Source organism: Camelus ferus, chromosome 26 (assembly GCF_009834535.1).
Source record: "Camelus ferus isolate YT-003-E chromosome 26, BCGSAC_Cfer_1.0, whole genome shotgun sequence".
Taxonomy (NCBI): domain Eukaryota; kingdom Metazoa; phylum Chordata; class Mammalia; order Artiodactyla; family Camelidae; genus Camelus; species Camelus ferus.
The window spans coordinates 19,297,395-19,317,326 of record NC_045721.1 but is presented as its reverse complement, the minus strand read 5'-3'; the positions used below and the strand labels follow the sequence as shown (position 1 = coordinate 19,317,326).

At 38.5% G+C, this 19,932-nt stretch overlaps 1 protein-coding gene across 1 annotated transcript in view; it reads left to right on the top strand.

Moving 5' to 3' along the window:
* TENM3 (teneurin transmembrane protein 3) overlaps window positions 1–19,932 on the top strand; it is a 540,843-nt gene that overhangs the window by 154,498 nt on the left and 366,413 nt on the right. Inside the window, 1 exon segment of the mRNA XM_032468497.1 lies at window positions 16,280–16,558. Coding sequence (XP_032324388.1) covers window positions 16,280–16,558 — 279 coding nt within the window.

Sequence of the window (19,932 nt, the reverse complement as noted above, 5' to 3'; positions counted from 1 at the left end):
AGTGTCAACAGGGAGGAAGGTTATCTGTTCTTAAAATTTGTAAAGCAGATAGCATTGTGTCTTTGTTTATACACACCTGAAATCAAAATAGGTAGTAAATCTGCAAAGTAGGGAAGGAACAGAGGAGGGCAGATCAGCAAAGACAGGCGCGCACAGGCTTGAGAGCCCAGCTCACCTGGCGGCTGCCGGGACAGCTCGCTTCCGGTCCCGGCTCCTCTCCTCGGTCCTCACCGCTGCTATGGGACTTGCCTTCCCTTCCTGCTCCTCACCATCAGTAGTGCCCAGCAGCCTCCAGCTCCCACACACATGACTCCTCCCCTCGCGGCACTGCTGGTCCAAGGCCAGTTCAAGGAGAATTAGTGGGGCAGTCCATCCCTATCCCAGCAGCCTGATGCCTTCTGCCGCGTCTCCCTGGGGGGCTGCAACCTTAGTCCCAGTCCATCTTTTATACAGGATTCCAGACACTAGCCCTTCCCCTTACCAAATGTAACCCTTTTTAGTGAAACAAAAAGACATTAAAGGATCAGTCTGAATTTTCCTGTAACTCTGTACCCAGGTTTCTGGCATAAGGATGGCTTGAATGATGCCTCACCCATCCATCTCCCAGCCAGCTCCTTACCTCTTCTGATCTGAGCTCTGAGAAGGGAGGAGAGGAGGTCTGGAACTCTATTAGAATCCTGATGGACAAAGCTGATGCAGGTACCTTCCTTGTTGGGCCGGATGAAAGCTGGAAAGCCCTAGTGTGAAGCCCTAGTGTGGGGATCCGAGAGAATGCTGCAGTTTCATGGTGCCAGAGAGAGGCTGACCTGCATCTCCCACGCACCCAGCTGGAGTAAATGTCGTCTTGCAGGTGCAGCTGGCTTCCTTGGCCCCCCAGGAGCTGAGGGAACCTAAATGCATGCATTTTTCTCCACTCTGATATGGTGAGAGTGCCAGCTGTGGAACCCAGGGAGTAGAAAGGCTTGTCCCCAGAGGCTAACAGGACTTGTCACTGCTTCTGAGGCACCCTAGGAAAGCAGCAACAAGCTTGGTGGTGCCTAGCACGTAGGAAGTGGGGTAAGATACAAGACCGACAGATCAGGAAGCTCCGAATGCAAATGAGCCATGGAGATGAGAGAGGAAAACCCAACATGAAATAAAGAATTTCAACAAGAGCACTTTCAGAAATCTAAGTACCAAAAAAAAAAAAAAAGGCAACAAGAAAACCAACAGTAACTACCCAACGCTAGCCAGGGGAAAGCCATAATTTAAAAAACAAACAAACCAAAAATAAATTAATTGAAGAAGATAGGATGATCATTACTGAAATCCAAATTAATGGTTTTGAAGACGAAGTAGAAGAAATGACTCAGAAGGCAAAGTTCCAGGTAAAATGAAGAAGAACACACACACACACCCCTCAACACATCCTAGAGAAACCCTTTACCTTCATGGATAAAGATGTTTTGCAAGGTTCTAGAGTGAGAAAACAAGTTCCTCTTCTTGCTTCTTACAAAAGATACAACAGTAAGACGAATGAATTTCTCATCTTCAACGATGAAAACAAGATAACTTCTATGGAGAGGAAGAAACTACAACCCAGGGATTCTGTACACAGAGAAGATACCATTCATCTCAAATGCAAGCTATTTAGGGACCTGCCAAGATTCAGAGACTGTACCAATGTGCATCATATAAGGAAGTATTCAAGGAGTGGTACCAGCTGAATCAGAATCGCTACCTATGAAAGGAAAGGAAAACATAGCGATCCATCAACTATGTGGTATGTTTGCTTTCCAGTCCCAAATGATGATGACAGAGCAAGTGGAAATGCGTAAGAACCACTCTGAAAAGGCTAAAAATAAATTCCTTACCTATCTCAGAAAAAATCCAGTAGTTGGAGAAAAGTGGTAGGGAAGTGAAAACTATTGCAAAAATCTCATCTGAAGAGGGAAGAGGAAAAGCAGTTCTGGAAGAGAGCTTTAGTGGAGGGGAATAATTGCTATCTTGCATTCACGTACTAATGAAAAACATGTATTTGAATAAGAATGTCAGGAAAGGGAAGGTAATCATTAGTGCAATGAAGAAAGCACAATAGACCTACCTAATTAGCAGGGGGGAAAGGGGAATGAATAGCATTCTGATCAATTTAGCAAAAGCAGCTTCAAGGGAAGAGAGAAAACAAGTAAAATCATGAATAACCATAAAGCAAGATGGAGTACGTGAGCTCTACTGTGTTGTACATGAAAGGCACATGCACTGGATTTTGACACAAACAGCAACTCTTCGGTGGATTTATAAATGCTATTGGAGTTTATAAGAAACAGACTTGAAATGGTAAAAGGTGGTTGAGAATACAGAGATGGATGTAAAGACATACCAAGTAAAGACAAACAAAAAGAAAGTAGGAATGGCAGTATTGATATTAGGGAAGGTGGAATTTGCAATTAAAACCACTGAACAGGATTAAGAGGACTGTTACGCAAATGATGAAATGATGAAAGATAAAAGGATGACTCCTCTTAAATTGCGCCTGTTAAACAGTATAGTAGCTAAATGTATAAAGTGAAGGCTTTTAGGGAAAAATGATGGTTAAAATACATTTGTTGTGGGGTATTTTGGTTTGCCTCCTTCAGGAACAGACCTAAAAAGACCAGCAGAAAGGAATTCATTATAAATCTTAAGAAATGAGTCAGATATTAGAAAAAAAGAAACACCAATAGGAAGGGAAATAGGAAGAGGTAGATAATCATGAGAAACTGAAACTGAAAACAAACAAAAAGTTGATTCTTTAAAAAGATTGAGAAACCAGAAAGCCCCTGATGGTCTGGATTAAAAAATAATGAGAACAGAAATAGGGAGAGACACCAAAGACACCCTAACAACTGAAAGGAGTGGCTCCAAACAACAACTTTTTTAAATCTAGAGAAGTTTATTTTTTTTTCCTAGTAAAATATGATCAACCCTAACTTATTTCACGGGATGGAGAAAACTTGTCAGGATCAATGCTTTCAGAAGAGATTAGAAAGGTGATTTAAAGGGACACCGTTAAAAAGTACCAGAATAGGTTCCTAGATGAATTTTATATAACCTTCAAAGTACAGCCAAGTCCAAAGTTCAGAAAGCTATTCAACACCAAAAAAAAAAAAAAAAAAAGGAAGAAAGAAAGAAAGAAAAAGATGGAAAGCATAAAATTCATATTGTTGAGTTATACTGGCATGACCTTAACAAAACTTGATAAATATAGTACAAAAAAGAAGCTATCTAGACCAAAATTGCTTCTCAATATATATGTAAAAATTCTACATAACTATTTGTCTATAAGAATCTAGCAATGTATAAAAAGATACTAGTCTAGACCAGATTAATAACCAAATGGTTACTAATCCTTGGTGATGGTGCAAGGATTTTTCAATGTTAGGAAATCTGTCAACATAATTAGATTAATAAATCAATGTAGAAAAGCATGATCTTATCAGTAGATGATGAAAAGGTTTGGGGAAAAATTTAGAAATCATTCTTTATGAAAATAAAAGTCACTAAGTAAACAAGAAGAAAAAACAAATGTGTTAGTCGTATATAGATGATCAATCAAAAAAAAAAAATTGAACAACATTGCTAAATGGTAAGATCCTGGGACCGTTTCAGTTAAAATCAGTATCACAAGACAGGTTCACCCACCCTCACAATTGCTCTTCAAAATTGTTGTAGACATTTTACAATTTTTGTAAGAGAGAAAGTGGAAAGTGTTAAAATTGGTGCTTTTGTTAAATATATGATTGATTTTGTGCAGACAAAACCCAAGTGAAAAAAATTTTTAGCATAATAGCTAAGAGTTTAGATTCTGGATCCAGATGATACGTGTTTGGGACGTACATCTGCCATTCTTTACATGAGGGGCAAGTTACCTAATTTGGGCCAAATAACTTGCTTGGACAAATTACTTAATTTCTCTTTGCTTCATTTTTCTTCTCTGTAGATTGTGCTTTAAGTTTTCAATCTATAGTTTGCTGAGAGTGAAATGAATGAATATTTGTAAACTGCTTAGAATAATGCCTCATGCATATTATATATACCATTTCTAAGTATTTATTAAACAAAAATTGTCTAAATTTGGAAGTCAGAAAAATGTCTATCACAATGGCAACAGACACTGTAACATTCTTTGGAGTAAATTTTATAGGAGTTCTAAGGGACCTAATATGAAGAGATCTGTAAATATTCTTGTAAAACATAAAACAAGATCTGAATAAATGAAAATACAGTCAGTGTTTTCGGATGAGAAGACTGATATCATAAAAATATTAATTCCACCAAAATAAATGCATAGAAGTCAAGGCTTAATTTTTAATTGGAGAAAGTGATCTTAAAATTCATGTGGAATAATAAATGTCAAAAATAGCCAAACATATATTTTAAAATGAGGATAAGATAGGCTCACCATGTATTTTTAAAAATACTATGAAGCCATGTAATCATATCTATGTGATATTGGCATAAATAAAGACAAGTTGATCAGCAGAATAGACTAAAATTTCAGAAATAGATCCTAGTATATAGGGAAATTTAGCATAAAACAAAAAATGGTTTTTCTATTCAGTGGGACTTGATAAATGGTGCTGGCACAACTGGTTATCCATCTGGAAGAATATAAAATTGGACCCATATCTTTCAGCGCACTCAAAAATAAATTAAGATGGATTAAAGACAAATGTAAAAAATAAAGCAATAAGAATTCTGGAAGTTAATTTGAGAAACGGAATAAAATAGGAATGACTTGATCCATGAGTAGCAGAAAGCTCCAAAAAACAATGGCTTAAACGCCTAACAGAATTATTTTCTTGCAAAACAAGTAGTCCAGAGGTGGACCATCCAGAGTTCAAAGATGCCATCGAGGAGCCGGGTTCCTTCTGGCTTTGTTTGCTCGGCCATCCTCAGCATGTGGCCTTTGTCCCGCGGATCCCCAGATGTCAGCTGCATTTTCATGTATTCCTGGTCGAAATAGAATAAAAGCGAAGGTGAGCAGGGCTTCTCTCCATTGGACTAGTTCTCTTTATTCCCCCGAGACGCCTTCCTACATCTCTTTTTTCAGAGCTGTTATACTTGGCTATGCTTAGCTGCATGAGAAGAGGGAACATTTACTATTTTTGCTTTCCAGTTTTTATAACAGAGGAAGGCAAGAAAAAGTGGCTGTGAATCTACACAGCTTGCCCCAGGGACTGCATCTACCTCCCAAGAATAGAGGAGACCATTCTAATGGAAACAGAAAACCCAGAAGAAAAGCCTTATGTGATTTTTTAAAAATTTAAAACCATTTATATAAAATACAAATAATAAAAATAGCATAAAAAATTATTATATTGAGAAATATATTTATAGTCCATGGTACAGATAAAAGGAATATATATATATACTATGTACATATATATAAAATAAACTAAGAGTGACTTTTACAAATTGAAACCAGAAAGACAACCCAATGGGAAATGGATGAATAGACAATTCAAAGAAGAGTGAATTCAAGTGGTCAGTGAACCTATGAAAAGGTCATCAGTTTTCCTATTAGTCTGAGAAAGGCAGTAGCTCATCCCAGCTCCTGCATCCCCCACTCCCATCCTGGCTTCCCTCAGTGAGCTTTCCTGAACCAGCTGACCACGGGGATTTGCTTAGGAAGTTCCACCCAGCTTGGTAAGCAGAAAATTAGTGGGAGAGGCAACTGTAGGGACAGGTGTTCCTGGTTGGAATTCTGAACACATTTTTTCCAAAGAGACAGCCTTGGACATGGAAGTCATGCACTAAAGTGCCGTTAATCTGGTCCTTCACAGCCAGGTGACTTAATACACTTGCGTGTTCCATCCTGATGTCCTCCATATTTTTTTTCATGGAAGACTATATACTGATCCATTATCAACTTCTAAACACAGTACACTGATTCCTAAAGCAAAGACTTTCTGTACAATTGTGAAGTTTTGACTTAGGAAGAAGCCAAAGGAAAAAAAAAAAGACTAATTTATGAATTGGTTACATGAAACTTGAATCAGAAACTCTTGTAAAAGTATGTGAAATCAACACAAAACCCATTCACAGAATTACTGAAAAAAAGAAAGAAGGAAGGAAAGAAGAGGAAGAAAAGAAAAAAACAGTAAAATATCAACAGGGGCTATGAGGGAAAACCTGCCAGTTTCAAATCATCAAAATTGAAAGGCAAAAATAATCCCTGCCTTAGAACCACAGCACGTTCTATGGTTTGCTGAGGAGAGAGGAAAAGCTCCTTTCCAGACAGGCAGATATGGCTTGTTCATGTCCACGTTGTCCTGATGGTTGGTTTTCAATTCAGGATGAGTTCTACACATGGTAGGAACATGGCACAGTGTTTCTGATTTAGTTTAAGGGGTGAAATATAAACCAAAGTCCCTGGTGCTGAAGGAGATTTTAACCCTTGTGACCCATACTTTTGTCAAGGTCTGTTCTCTTTCTTTTCCCCCTCCCTTGGACTCTTGATGCTCTTGTTCTCAGCCTTGTGTCATGGTCCATTGTACTGCCTTCTTTCTGCATAAACGTATGGTTGGGAGACTTCTGAGATCCTCTGAGTCCATTTTACAGATGAGGAAGACTGAGACCCAGCCTTGTGAAAAATCTCACTCAGTCAACAGCTGGTGAGTTCCAGAGCCAGAAATAGAGTCAAATCCTACCATTTTCTGCTTTACTCTTTCACTTTTCTAATTTCCATGAAAAAAAAAAAAACAAAAGAAAACCACAGTAAGAAGCTAAACATGTTCTTGAATATGCTTGCAACCTTGAAATAAGCATCGATAGCTCAGAGAGGTTGTAAAAAGGAGAAAACGTAAAAGAAAAAAGAAAAAAACTGATAAATTAGACTTCATCAAAATTAAAACTTCTACTTATCAGAAGATACCTTTAAGAAAATGAAAAGGCAAGCCACAATCTGAGAGAAAATTGTATATATATTTATATATATATACTATTTATATACACACATATATACACACATATGACAATATGTATATTTGTCATCTGTATACATATTTACACTTATATATGTCATATATATGACAGAAGATTTATACCCAGAATATATAAAGAGCTCCTATAAATCAATAACAAAGAGGTTAACACTTCAGTTTAAAAATGGGCAAAACTCTTAGAAATGATACAGAAAAGATACAAATGTCTACTGAGCACATGAAAAAGTATTCAACATGAGTAGCCAACTGAAAATGAAAACTATAGTGAAATACTACCACTCACCTGCCAGAATGGCTAAAATGAAAAAGATCCACAGCACCAAATACTGGTGAGGGTGTGGAACACCTGAACCCTCCTACGCTGCTGATGGGAGTGTAAAATGTAAAATGGCATGATTTTTTTAGAAACTGCTTGCCAGTTTCTTATGGAAAGTTAAAAATAACATCTTCCCTTTGACCCAAAAATTCATGTCCTAAACATTTACATAAAACAAATGGAACTTTATCTTCAGAGCAGCTTTATTCATAATAGGCCCAAACTGGAATCACCAAATGAATGGATATGATAAATTGTAGTATTTTCATGCAATGGAACACACCTTGGCAACATCAAGGGTGAACTGCTGATACAAGTTTAACGATGTGGAAGAACCTCAGAAACATCCCGTCAAGTGATAGAGTCCAGAGGACATACTGTATGACTCTGTTTATATTAAGTTCAAGAACAGACAAAACTAATCTCTAGTAAAATGGAGTCCGAACTGTGGTGTTGGGGACTGACTTCTGGGGACATGGGCAGGAACTTTGTGGGCGTGACGGACGTGTGCCATGTTTGGTTTGGGTTCGTGGTGGACACATTTATTAAAACTCACTGAAGGGTCCACTGAAGGTTTGTGTTTCACTGCATGTAAAATTGACCTACACCGCATTCATTTAAAGAAAACAAACAAACAAACGAAAATTAGGCATGTTCAAGCAAGTGTAGCTGAATATGGAAAGTTCTAGGTTTGCTTTCTCTCTTTCATGCAGCATCAGCGAAGGGGGCGTGTTTCATTTGGCCCAGGGGCAGAGTCACATGTCTCCACTAAACCACAACTGCAGTCCTCTTAAAAACAGCCTCTGTGGCCAATGCGCTATAATGTCTTGTTGGATACAAACATTTTGCCCATTAAGATAAAAGTCCATTTTAGCTTACTTTTTTTTAAGTTTTGTTGCTGGAATATTACTAAAATGATAAATAATTTTTAAATCTTTCTCCATGGTGTATGTTCCTGGTAGGTCAAAAGAATTAAATTCCTGTTTCTTAAATGTAGAACATGGAAGATGTAAATATAATTTTAGCACATCACTAATGGCGTTGGGCAGATGTCAAATAGGATTCACGACTCCGTTGATGAATAAGATACTAACTGTGTGGCTCTCCACACCATTTTATCCTGCTTTGGAAATGAAGTGGAGTCTAGCCCTTTCTTTCTCTGACTCCGTTATTTTTACTCTGTTTATTTGTATTTTTTGCATTATGAAAATATATTAAACATGTAGGCATGTTGGAAATTGTGGAAGAGGAAGGCCTGAGAGCCAAGAGCAAAATGCTTTTAATTTTAAAGACTGAGATTTAGTTTGGTCTTGGATGCCATCACAGTGAATAATGGGAACCGATCCTAGACTTCAAAAGAAATACGACCATATGGTCTTACCATTCAGCACTTAATGCTGCTATGAATTTCCAGTTAGACCCCAACTTTTCATTTCCCCTGTGTTCCCCCTCACCTCTGTCATCATACAAAAATGAAAGGAATCTGAAACCCTTTTTCATGTTTTCTGAAATACATCCTGGTGCTGAGAAAACCTTTTCTTTGTGAGAAGAGGGTTTAATAAAGACGAAAACCTGACACGTGAATCAGATCCACTAGGCTAATTACTGCACCTCCAAAGTTTATTACTGTTAAATATTAACTCCTGAAAATGATTCATTTAGAGATCAAAATGATTAATCCTTCTCAGTCGCTACAAATGTCAGCGGCAGGATTAAAGGATTTAGATGGTCATGTTTACTCAACCTTAAATTTCAGTTCTTACAGACACGAGTTAAATAGCTCCGGTTTATCATTGTTTCATGTTAATGTTTTCCTCTTAGTTCCCTCTTTTAGCTCCCCTGCCTAACTGATTGTTAACTAATTTTGGTTGTTAAGTAGGCAAGGGCCTCTTTCAGGCTTGGCGGCCAATCTGCTTTGTAGATTACCTGCCAGAAGGTGTGAGTAGATAGATGTAGCTTACAGCCCTCCTCCGGACACAGTGGGGGTAATCCTTTCCCCCTGCCTCGGCCTTTATTGGTCTGATGTCCCGAGCCCCGGCTTACCGCTAAACGTGTATGCGGTTCCTTGCCACGTTGCCAATTTCGGACCCACATTGTGAATCAGTGTGGTGCCGCTTCAGTCACGATTATTAAACACCTGCCGTGTCCCACCGAACCACATGCATATGGACCCCAACGCCTACTGCAGCTTGATTATCAGATACTAGCAGATATGTTGTGGGCTTATTATCATCCATCACTGGGTCTTGGGTTCTTCTACAGAAATAATTACTAAGTAAAAGTAAAAAGCAAATTCATTTTCAGAATGCTTTTTAGGAATAAAAAAGAAACCAAGTTACAAGTTCTCTCTCTCATTATAAACGGTTCTTAGACTTGCCCTCTTTTGTGGCTGGGTATACAAATCCTTCACGCGACACGTCTAAGAAGATGCTCTTTGCTCACAAGTCAGCAGACTCACAGCCTCATTTTCCTCCTTGGAGCCACCAAACCTTCTCTTCAGTGTCCATATGTTTCTCCTCCCCTGGAGGCTTCACAAATCTTATCTGGAGGAAAATACATATTCTCTGGGGCCATTCATTCTAATCCTGCTTCCCCTGCTTGCAGATGCACTTGGAGTTTTTCCCTTCTCACGCCTCGTCATCAAGTTGGCTGTAAAGCCTCAGCCACACACACTTCCATTGACAGAGATACAGCTGAGTTCAGGATGAATGCTGAGGGTGCAACCTGCAGTGGCTTCCATTAGACCCAGGTTTTGAGTAATGAATTGAATTATAAATAGGGTGTACAGTGGTCATTTCCTTTGTCCCCTAGAAATTCGGAATTATCATTATGTAGTGATAGATGTTAATATCATATGAAGAGATAAGCTGAGAAAGCAGCTGAATCCTGTTGAAGATATTCACATTTTATAGAGGGGGTAAAATGGAGTGGGAGGGGTTAGGGTATTTATTGGGATTTTAAGTTAATTTTTTAAATGCAGTTTTGTTTAGGGTCTTATAAGTAAAGATTTATATCCTCATTGAAATTTCTATCACATGTTCAAGGATTGGTATTCTGTTCAAACGATGACAAATTTCACATAAGGTTTGAAGTGTCCCATAAAGTATGCATCAGGACTCAAAGGGAAAGAAGTTATGTACATTTGTTTTACTGTGTGACCTTCTTATCATTTTACAAACACAGCAAAAAAGGGAACACCAGATAAGATGGTGGTGACACGAAGTCCATCGGTATCAAATAAGAAATGTTTGCCCAGTTTCTACTTTTGTGTTATGCTCCACCCTTGGACGATTGCCGCTCCATATCTGAGAGCAGATAATTCTGTCCAAGCTGACAACAACTGAGGAAAATACTTAAAGATAATGATAGATTATTTTATTTCTGTGTATTACATTTATATTGATTCTTTTATCCATTTCCTATCCTCAGTTTTAGAGCTTTTTACTATAAAATAAGATGCTTATCCTCCTTTTTAAAAAATTCATATATAATGAAGGGGAAAGGACATTTCTTTACAATAAGCAAGGAAGGATTTTTAGAACCCAGTGTCTCCAAGAGAAGGTAGTAAATTGAATTTCTAATTATTGAATGGAAGCTATTAAATAAAAAAATCAAGAAAATATTTTTTAAAGATAGACTTTCATTTTTCTTATGTTTTTTAAATTCATGAAATCATCATGAAAAGTAAAAACTCAAAACTGTAAAGTAGAAACTTACTGATTGCTTTCACATACAGCTTCTTCTGTATGAGCCAGCATAACAGTGACATAGCCCTCCTCACCTCCATTCGTGCTTAATACCATAGCGTTTATGTAATCTCTCAGTTCTCTTAATTTCCAAAAATGTGATCATACTATACACACTACTTTGCAACTGGTATTTTTTTTTTTACTTAAATTGTATATAACAGACTTCACTCCAGAACAGAAGATACAGATCCAAACCCCCTCTTTATGCTGGCCGCATAATCTTCCATTCAAGGAATATAGACCTTATTATATTAACCATATTAACCATATGCTTTCTAGTAAACATTCCTCTTACTTTAATTTTTGCAGCAATGCCCTAAGAAACATTATTTGTACATGTATGTTTACAATCAGGTGATTTTATTTCTATAGAATATAGTCTCAAAGGTAGACTTTCTGAACTAAAGTGTTTTTAACATCAGAAATAAAATATTTTCAAGGACTGAAGCAGCAGACTGGAAGGCAAAGAAAAATTTGATAGAATAAAGTAATAATGAATTTTCATAGCAGACCCACAGAATCAACTGCTTTTTAAGAGAAAAATGATTCTTGAAATTCGGTACACATTTCAGTACCAGTGACCTATATTCCAGCTCCTCATTGCAGATTTGCAGTATGATGTACACACTTGCAATGAGGTATAAGAGAATCAACAGATAATAACAAGTGTTGATGAGGGTAAACAGAAATTGGAATCCTCCTAACGTTACTGGTGGCAATGAAATGGTGCCACCACTATGGAAAACAGTCTGGCAGCTCCTCAAAAGGTTAAACATAGAACTACAATATGACCCAGCAATGCAGCTCACAGGTATATACACAAGGGATATGAATACATACGGAGTCTCAGAGCAGCATTTTCATAATAGCCCAAAAGTGGAAACAACTCAAATGTCCACTGGCTGGTGAATGGAAAAATAAAATGTGGTGTGTCTATACGATGGAACAGCACTTGGCCATAAAAAGGAATTGAAGTACTAACACATGCTACAATGTGGATGAATTTCAAAAACTCTACGTTAAGTGAAAAAAGCCAGACACAAGAGCCCATATACTGTAGGCTCCCTTTTATTTGAAATGTCCAGAATAGGCAGATGTGTAGTGACAGAAAGTAGATTAGTGCTTGCCCAGGGCTGGGGAGGCAGCTAAGCCGAGAAACGGGAAGTGACTGATCACTGGTGCAAAGTCTCTTGTTGGAGTGGTAAAAAGTGTTCTGGAATGGACTGGTGGCAGCCGCAGACCACCATGGGGGTCCTACAAACCACTGACTGGGACACGTGAAGTAGGGGCGTTGTATGGTTTGTGAGTTAATATCTCAGGAAAGCGGTTTGGGAGAAAAGAACAAATAAGTGAAAGAGAAAGACGAAAGGCAAAATCTCACCATTAGACAAATCTAGACAAAAGAGGGGAGGGAATACCACGAGTTCGGATGTTGGACCACACTCCCCCGGGTTCTGTCATCACCCTGTGTCACTCTGAGCCTGGTCCCTCATGTAGAGTCTTTTTCTTTTCAACTCACTCAGACGTAGCAAATGTCTTGCCCATTGGTGAACATCCCTCTGCACTGCAGCTTTGAAAAATGCCTTCTTGTTCTGACTAGTTATAGGCACCACGTGAGAAAAAGGCTATTTTTCCAACCCCCTTCTCTTCTTACAGAGGTAGCTGTGCTCAGTGCCAGCCTCACCTAAGTATGTTTTTACATCGTCCTTTCCGCTTTGTCACATACTCTCACTCATTTTTCAAAATGTGAACTTTTTTTAAAATGATACAGCCTGCCTGGGTTGTTTTTATTTAGTTCTTCCTTTATAGGTTTTTCAAATTTATGAGTGTCATAAAACAAAAATGCCTAATCTACTTCAAGCTAACCTTGCCTTTTAATCACCAGAAATTTCATCGTCAAGTATACTTTCTTCTTGCTACAATTTATTATTTTGGGACTGTTTCAAATTGTAATGGGAAACTCTGTGGTTGGCCTTGCTGATCAAGGTTATCAAAATTCAATGTGCAGGAGATAAATACTGATTTCACCAGTCTCAGCCAAACAGAATTAATATAAGACTCTACAGGACAAAGAAGGAAATTAAGATAATGGTGTTAGAACCATGGCAAAGAACACAATCTGAAGAAACCATGGAAAGGAAGAATAAATGGATTCTCATCTCATTCATGTTGCTTTAAGCTAAAGCTGACTTAAAGCAAGATGGTCCAGGTTTTAGTCTGGTTCCAGAAGCATCTTTGCTGCCTTTTCAGCCTGTCTCTTCCCACTTCTCCACCCCCCCCCCCACTGACTTCAAGTTCTCCCCCACCAACCCCAGTCCAGCCCAAACCTCCCAGCGCCATGGTACCTCAGCCTGCCGCCTCTTTCCTAATCAAGAATCTGTCCCATCTTCCTTCTTTTTGTCAAAACTGCCTGTGCTTTCCATAAGGATAGCCCATCTCGCTAAATCTTGCTGAATTGTGGGAAATAATCTACCGGACTATTCTAACTTAATAGCTAGGTCTCCCCAGGGGTGTTTGCATTAAAACGAGGGATCGTACAAAGAATCCTTACAAGATCTTACCTAAGAGAATCAACAACCATAGAATTTGAAACATTGGGTAGAGATTATTGAATGAAGGAAAAGTCAACCTTGGTGGTGATGTGGCTGTTCTAAAATTATTTGAAAATGAGCCTCTCCCCACCTTCAAATTATACATTTCTCTCTGATTATTAATGACATTTGCCCAGGTGTTTATTTTTTAAGTCACTTTTCATTTGGCTTCTCTTTGTGCTAGTCTGTCATAAAGCATCTCTGAAATCAAATCATGACAGCCCTGAAAGATGAAAACAATTTGATGAAGTCACGCGAAGGGAGCCAGTTAAGTGCTTTAGCTTAGGTCCATCGGAGGTCAGGTTTAGTGTTCATTCCTGAGGAAACAAAAGCAAACTTTAAATCAGGAAAAAAAACCCTAACAGCTTGCTTTCTAGCTTGCATTTCAGACACAGCCCTTAAGAGTTTGCATCATTGCGAGACATTGATTTCAGACGGTCAGATGTTTAAGGAGTTTGGGGTTCACATATCAGTTTATAGGGGTGATGCTTTGAATAGTCATTGGCAAAATGAGCTGTGTTTACATACCTGGATAAAAAATGATAAAGATTTCAGTCTTCTGCTTTCCTTTACCCCATAGATTTTTGCATCAAGATGGCAACAGTGTGAAGAGTCAATAACATGGAAAATGTTTTAAGTTACATTTCAGAGATTAGAAAGGGAGTTCTTACTGTCTTTTAACTCTTCTCTTATTTTTATTCTCCAATGTGGACACCTCCTAAAGTAGAGGAAAGATGCACATTCATTCATTTTCATCATTTAAAATTATTTTGGAAAACCAACGTGTGATGGTGACGTTTAACTGTTTTACACCCGATTTCCCTCTCCAAATTTTAAATGTGGCCTATAAATAACAATGGGTAAGCCCTTCCACAGCTATTCCATTAACAGTCCATGACATTGACCTTTTTTTTTGGATTTACTTTCATAAGTACCTCCACACGGGTTCTTTGAAAAATACTGACAATATTGTGTCTTACCTCATTAAATTTGCCTGCTTTCTCACCATGCAATGGGTTCTTATTCCTTCCTCTTTATTTTTGCGACTTCCTTTTTCTTTGACATACTTTTTGGTTCAGATACTTACTCCCAGCTCTCTGAGATGATTTGTAGCTAATTGTAGCAACCAATTTCCATTATTTATGAGTGTCATTGTCAGAATCCATTTGGAAGTCTGTCTGAGATAAAGCTGATTCCAGCTTCTGATAGGACCACAGCAATAAAGCCATTAACCACACAGGTTAAAATGGGCTGAATTGTAGATGCTGGTAATATTTTTACAACCAAATATTTACTATCTTGTGCATTATGTTTGATTCATTTCCTAGAATATTCAAGACATTATTTTATTACCAATAATTTATGACACCCTCTTTTTTAAAATGTAATGTGTGTTATTTCTCAGACTGAGCCAATTCACTTTAAAATGTTCATAGATGTGAGAGAAGGAGGTAGGGAAAATGAAAACTATGAGTAATATAAATGCTTAATATTCTTAAAAGGTTGACGTTACATGGTAGCAGTTAAATCAGTCTTGGTATCCTATTATTCTTTACGTGGATTTTGATTCTAGTTGGGACTTAAATCTCAGACTCTCCCACCCCAGTGAGCCAGGGAACGGAGGACCCACATGTGCATCCTCTACGCAAACATTTTTCTCTCCCTTCTCATCCCTAACATCATAAAACATAGGTGAAATTTCAGGAATAAATACAGGACTGGAGAAGCCATCAATAATGGCAGTCATTTGAAAGTGTCACCTAATTTAAACACTTTTGCTTTAAGTTATTGCAGTGTCATGAGTTTTATTATGCTTAATTTATTAGTAAAAGCCTTCAGGGCTCACAACCATTTATTTTTCAGGGAACTTGATTTTATCATTAATTTTTAAATACATAATACTCCCACTTTATTTTTAGAGTGCACTTGATTTGCAAGAATTGGTCTACTCTGATCAATACAGATGTTTACAGGTCTTCATTAAAGCCGAAAAGATCTAGAAGAAAGTCAGATGGTTATCAAAGCAAAAAGTCTGGAAAGTCAGATGTCTATGAATTTCCAAGACATTACACCCCAAAAGCTAGTGTGTGTTTGTACACACACACGATACACGTTTATATTGGTTAAGTTTTAGGTGGGAAAAATATAATAAAGACTGACCAGGCTCCTGTTTTTATTTATTGAGTAACTTATTCTAGAGGGCAATCCTTTCTCTTCCAAAGGGGTGACATCTGGGTGGGAAAGTCTGAATGTGTAGGATGAGAGCCAGGACGCAGGAAGTGACTCTGATAATTTCTGTTGCTTCGCAAGTCTGGTAAACACAAGCCCATCAGTGATGACAAATCACAAAGCCTTTTTCTGGGTTGAGTTTTCATGGTCCGGGCTGCTTCAGCTGCCCGTCTCTCTGGAGGTAAAATGGGTTGACAAAGGAGCTCTGAGCTGGGGGATGTGGAAAGTCAGCGGTGGCGCCCCACCCCCTCCCCTAACTGGACCCATTTGACTACATGTCATGTGACACTAATGCAAACACCTGGTGCTGATAGCTGAAAAACCTGAATGCTTGACTGTTTGTTTTAGGGAGATTTTGTTTTTTAAAAAAAAAAAACCTAAAACTAAACATATACTCACTAGTTGTTATCTTTTTCTCCCCCTAATTAGGACAGAATTTTACCCTAAGGCAGTTAGGCGTTTGTGAACCAGCAACTCGAAGAGGACTGGCATTTTGTGCGGAAATGGGGCTCCCCCACAGAGGTTACTCTATCAGTGCAGGGTCAGATGCTGACACTGACAATGAAGCAGTGATGTCCCCAGAGCATGCCATGAGACTGTGGGGCAGGGGGGTCAAGTCAGGCCGCAGCTCCTGCCTGTCAAGTCGGTCCAACTCAGCCCTCACCCTGACAGACACGGAGCACGAGAACAAGTCGGACAGTGAAGCCGGTAAGTGGCTTTTTTTTTTTTTTTTTTGGCTTTATAATGTTGGCATTCAGTGCTTCTGCCTGTTTTGGTTGATTTGGCTTTCTTCCTTCCTTCCTCCCATCTTTCCTTCTCTTTCTTTCTTCTTCCTTTCCTTGTATTTCAATGCAGAAATGTCCGTGAAGAATTTGGTTTTTTTTTTTATTTCCTGGAAAAAAAGTCAATATTCGGCATCAGATTGTTAGATTATGCAAGTGGTCTCTATTGTGTTAGCTACTGTTTTGAAAACCAGTTTAATCATGTATGGGGAAAAAAAAAAAGTTGGCTTTGACTTATCTTGGACCACATCACCTGTTATCCTCTGCAGAGCCTGCAAAGCAAGTGGTGATCAAGTTTACCCCAGAGCCAACTTGCAATCAAAGATGTCTTTGTAGATTTCTCTTGAAAATATCTCAAAGAAGTTCCAGAATCTTAGAATGGATGAGTGAGCACACAGAATAGTTTATTAACAGGGCTCCAGTGATTGAAGAGCAAATTTGATCATGCTTTAAACTTCCCAGTTGATGAGAGCAACTGAAATCTTGGTAAAGAGAGGGAGTGTGGCCTTTGATGTGCTTTGGGGACTGGATTACTCTGCAATTAAATCCGTGCACAAAAATTGGATTTTAGAATTTCCAAATAGCAGCTTTATATACTGTAAGAAAAACGTCTTTAGAAATTACTGAGGCTTTTTTCTATGGCCAATTCAGGATAATAAACAGTTAATTGACATGCAATAATAGATTTAAAAGAGGGCTTAATCTTTGGGCAGTGCGGCTTCTGGGAAGAAGTGGAGCGTCAGCACCAGTGCACCAGACAACACAGCTGACGTGTCTCCTTCAGTATTTACTGTTAACGGTGCGCTTGCTGCTTTGATTGAGTTATTAATGCTATGTGCATAGATGCATCAAAAAGCAAAGAGAAAATTAAAATGGAGAAATTGCGTTGCTCTTTGAAGAGGAAGGTGGTGTTTGACCAGCGATATTTCATTTTTATTATTTATTGAGCAACTTTGTCAGCTTCGCTTTGTGACAGGAAAACAAGTCCAGTTGTCAGTTTTCAGTCTCAGCTAAGCCATGGTATGATGTGGTGCTGAGCGCTTCCAGCTGCTTACTGCTTGTTTTCTTGCTATTCGGGGCGGGGGGGGGGGGATGTCTACTGTAAACCAACTAAGACAATATCTTACGTAGAATACGATAGTGCAGTAAACCAAAGTTAAAATCAACTAATAATGTGCACTCAATATATATTCATTTCGGAAGTGTCCGTTCTTGGTGGAGGCCGACTTCAGCCCAACCCAAAACAGGAAAGAAGGGCAGTTCTTTCTGACAAAATGAGTCTTAGGATCAGACTACAACATTTTCCTGAGCTAATCCATTCACCTCAGTATAAAAATAACAAAAAAAACAAAAAGCAAAACAAACCTGTGTTTCTATCAGTTTTCATTATGGATTCAGAAGCCACTAACCTTATAAGCAGGTAAGATTTGGCATAAACTTTGCTTTGCATCCGTCCGCATCTTTAGGTAGCACTCTTCAAGCAATGGTAGGTACAACGGTAATATTTCAATGTATTATTGGACATTTGATTTCCCTAAAACACATGACAAAATTTATGGTGGTTACAGAAGAGAAAAGAGGAGAGGGCAGCGGGACAGTGCATTCAGTTCCGATTAACTGCATCAGAGTCCGGGCGCATCGCTGTCCGTTAAATACCGTTTCCTGCTGGGTCAGCTTGTCCTCTGCACACATGACCTTTGTAGCCCCTCTTTTTCTCTCTCTCGTGATAAGTGCATCTTGTTATTGTATCTGAATTGGTAAAATATGAATTAATTTTACTATTTTTAAAATTGTACACCTGCTAAAACTGTCTCACAGTGAATCCCCGAACACGTCATTTTTTTAATTTGTTTTCAGAAAATATAAAACTTGCATCCTTTGCCACCTTTAGCTAACAGGCTAGGATACACAAATGACTGGGAAGAGAAGGGGGGGCCAGGGGCGTTTCTCGCACCACTGCCCCTCCCCATCTGCGTGGCTTGTTACTCACCGGAGTGGGGGCTTGTTGCCCCAGGAACCTCTGGTCCTTGTTCTCAGAGTGATGGAAAAGTGAGAAAAGTTGCATTTTTTCATTTCTCCGAGTGGTTGTTCCGAAGCGAAATGAAGAGCGACAGGAAGAGGGTGTTGAGGGTCTTGCTTGAAATTCAGAACATTTGGTTGCATTTGCTGAGAGTAAACAGGTCAGCCAAGTTAAGGGTATCAAGTGTCAAAAGCAGTGTTTGTTGAGCTGGGCAAGTGATGACTTAAACTTGTGTTTACTGTTTCCCCGAGGTTTGGCTGTGGTTGTTTTTTTAAACAACGTTTTGATGGTCTAAGAACTCCAAATGAGGTCAACTTAAGGAAGAAAACAAAAGAGGAAATAAAATAGATATGACCTCTTACTGAACACTGGCTAGTTCATAGATTTCGTGTGTATGTCCATAGGACCAGTTCCGATTCATTTGTTCTGAATTTTCAGTGATTAGTCAGAAGGAGCGAGGTTCTACTTAAAGCAATAAACAACACGAAGATCTGGGAAAGCAAAGTTTTCTGATACTTAGCAGACCTTCTTTTGAATAGTGGAATTAAGTAAGAGTATTGAGGACGGCTTTTTTTAGATGTAAAAACACCATGTGTTTTTTTCTGAAGCTGGGTTATAGTAAAAACTAAAGTTTGTCATCACACACAGGGTCTTCTAACATCTTCATAAACAGTCTCCTCAAAACTATGGCCTATTTTCACTATTATTACCATTTCTAGGTCAAATATTTCTAATACAAAATTACTCAAATAATTCAGCTCAAGCATTTTTAATTGTTCTCACTCTGAAAGATGATTGATTTTCCAGTTATATTTTCCTTTGACTTCCAATTATTTTAATTGTCTAATTTTATTCATCTCTGTGTTAGCTTGCAGATGTGTCCTTAGAAGTTCTATTGTATCTCTCTCTATAAATTAAAACAAGAAGGACTCACATAAAATAACTCACCAAAGTGAAACTAACGTAGGCACCAGACACTGAATTGTTTTCCCCGGGTTTAGCAGGGGAGTGTTGGTTGACTGTTTACATCATTTGAAATAACTGTGAATAAGGCTGTTTTCTTCTGAAAAAAAAAAAAAAAAGTTGTTCAACATTTGTGAAATTATGCAAGCCGTGTGCCTGATGTTCCAGTTATGACTTCAAAGAAGAGTTTAGCTACGAAAGGGATTAGATTTCATTTATTTATTGATAAAGAGGCCAACAGTTCAAGTTAAGAAGGCGCTGGAGCCGCTGTGAGGCTAATGAAATTTTGATGGCCTGAGCATCCCGCAAGAGGGAGG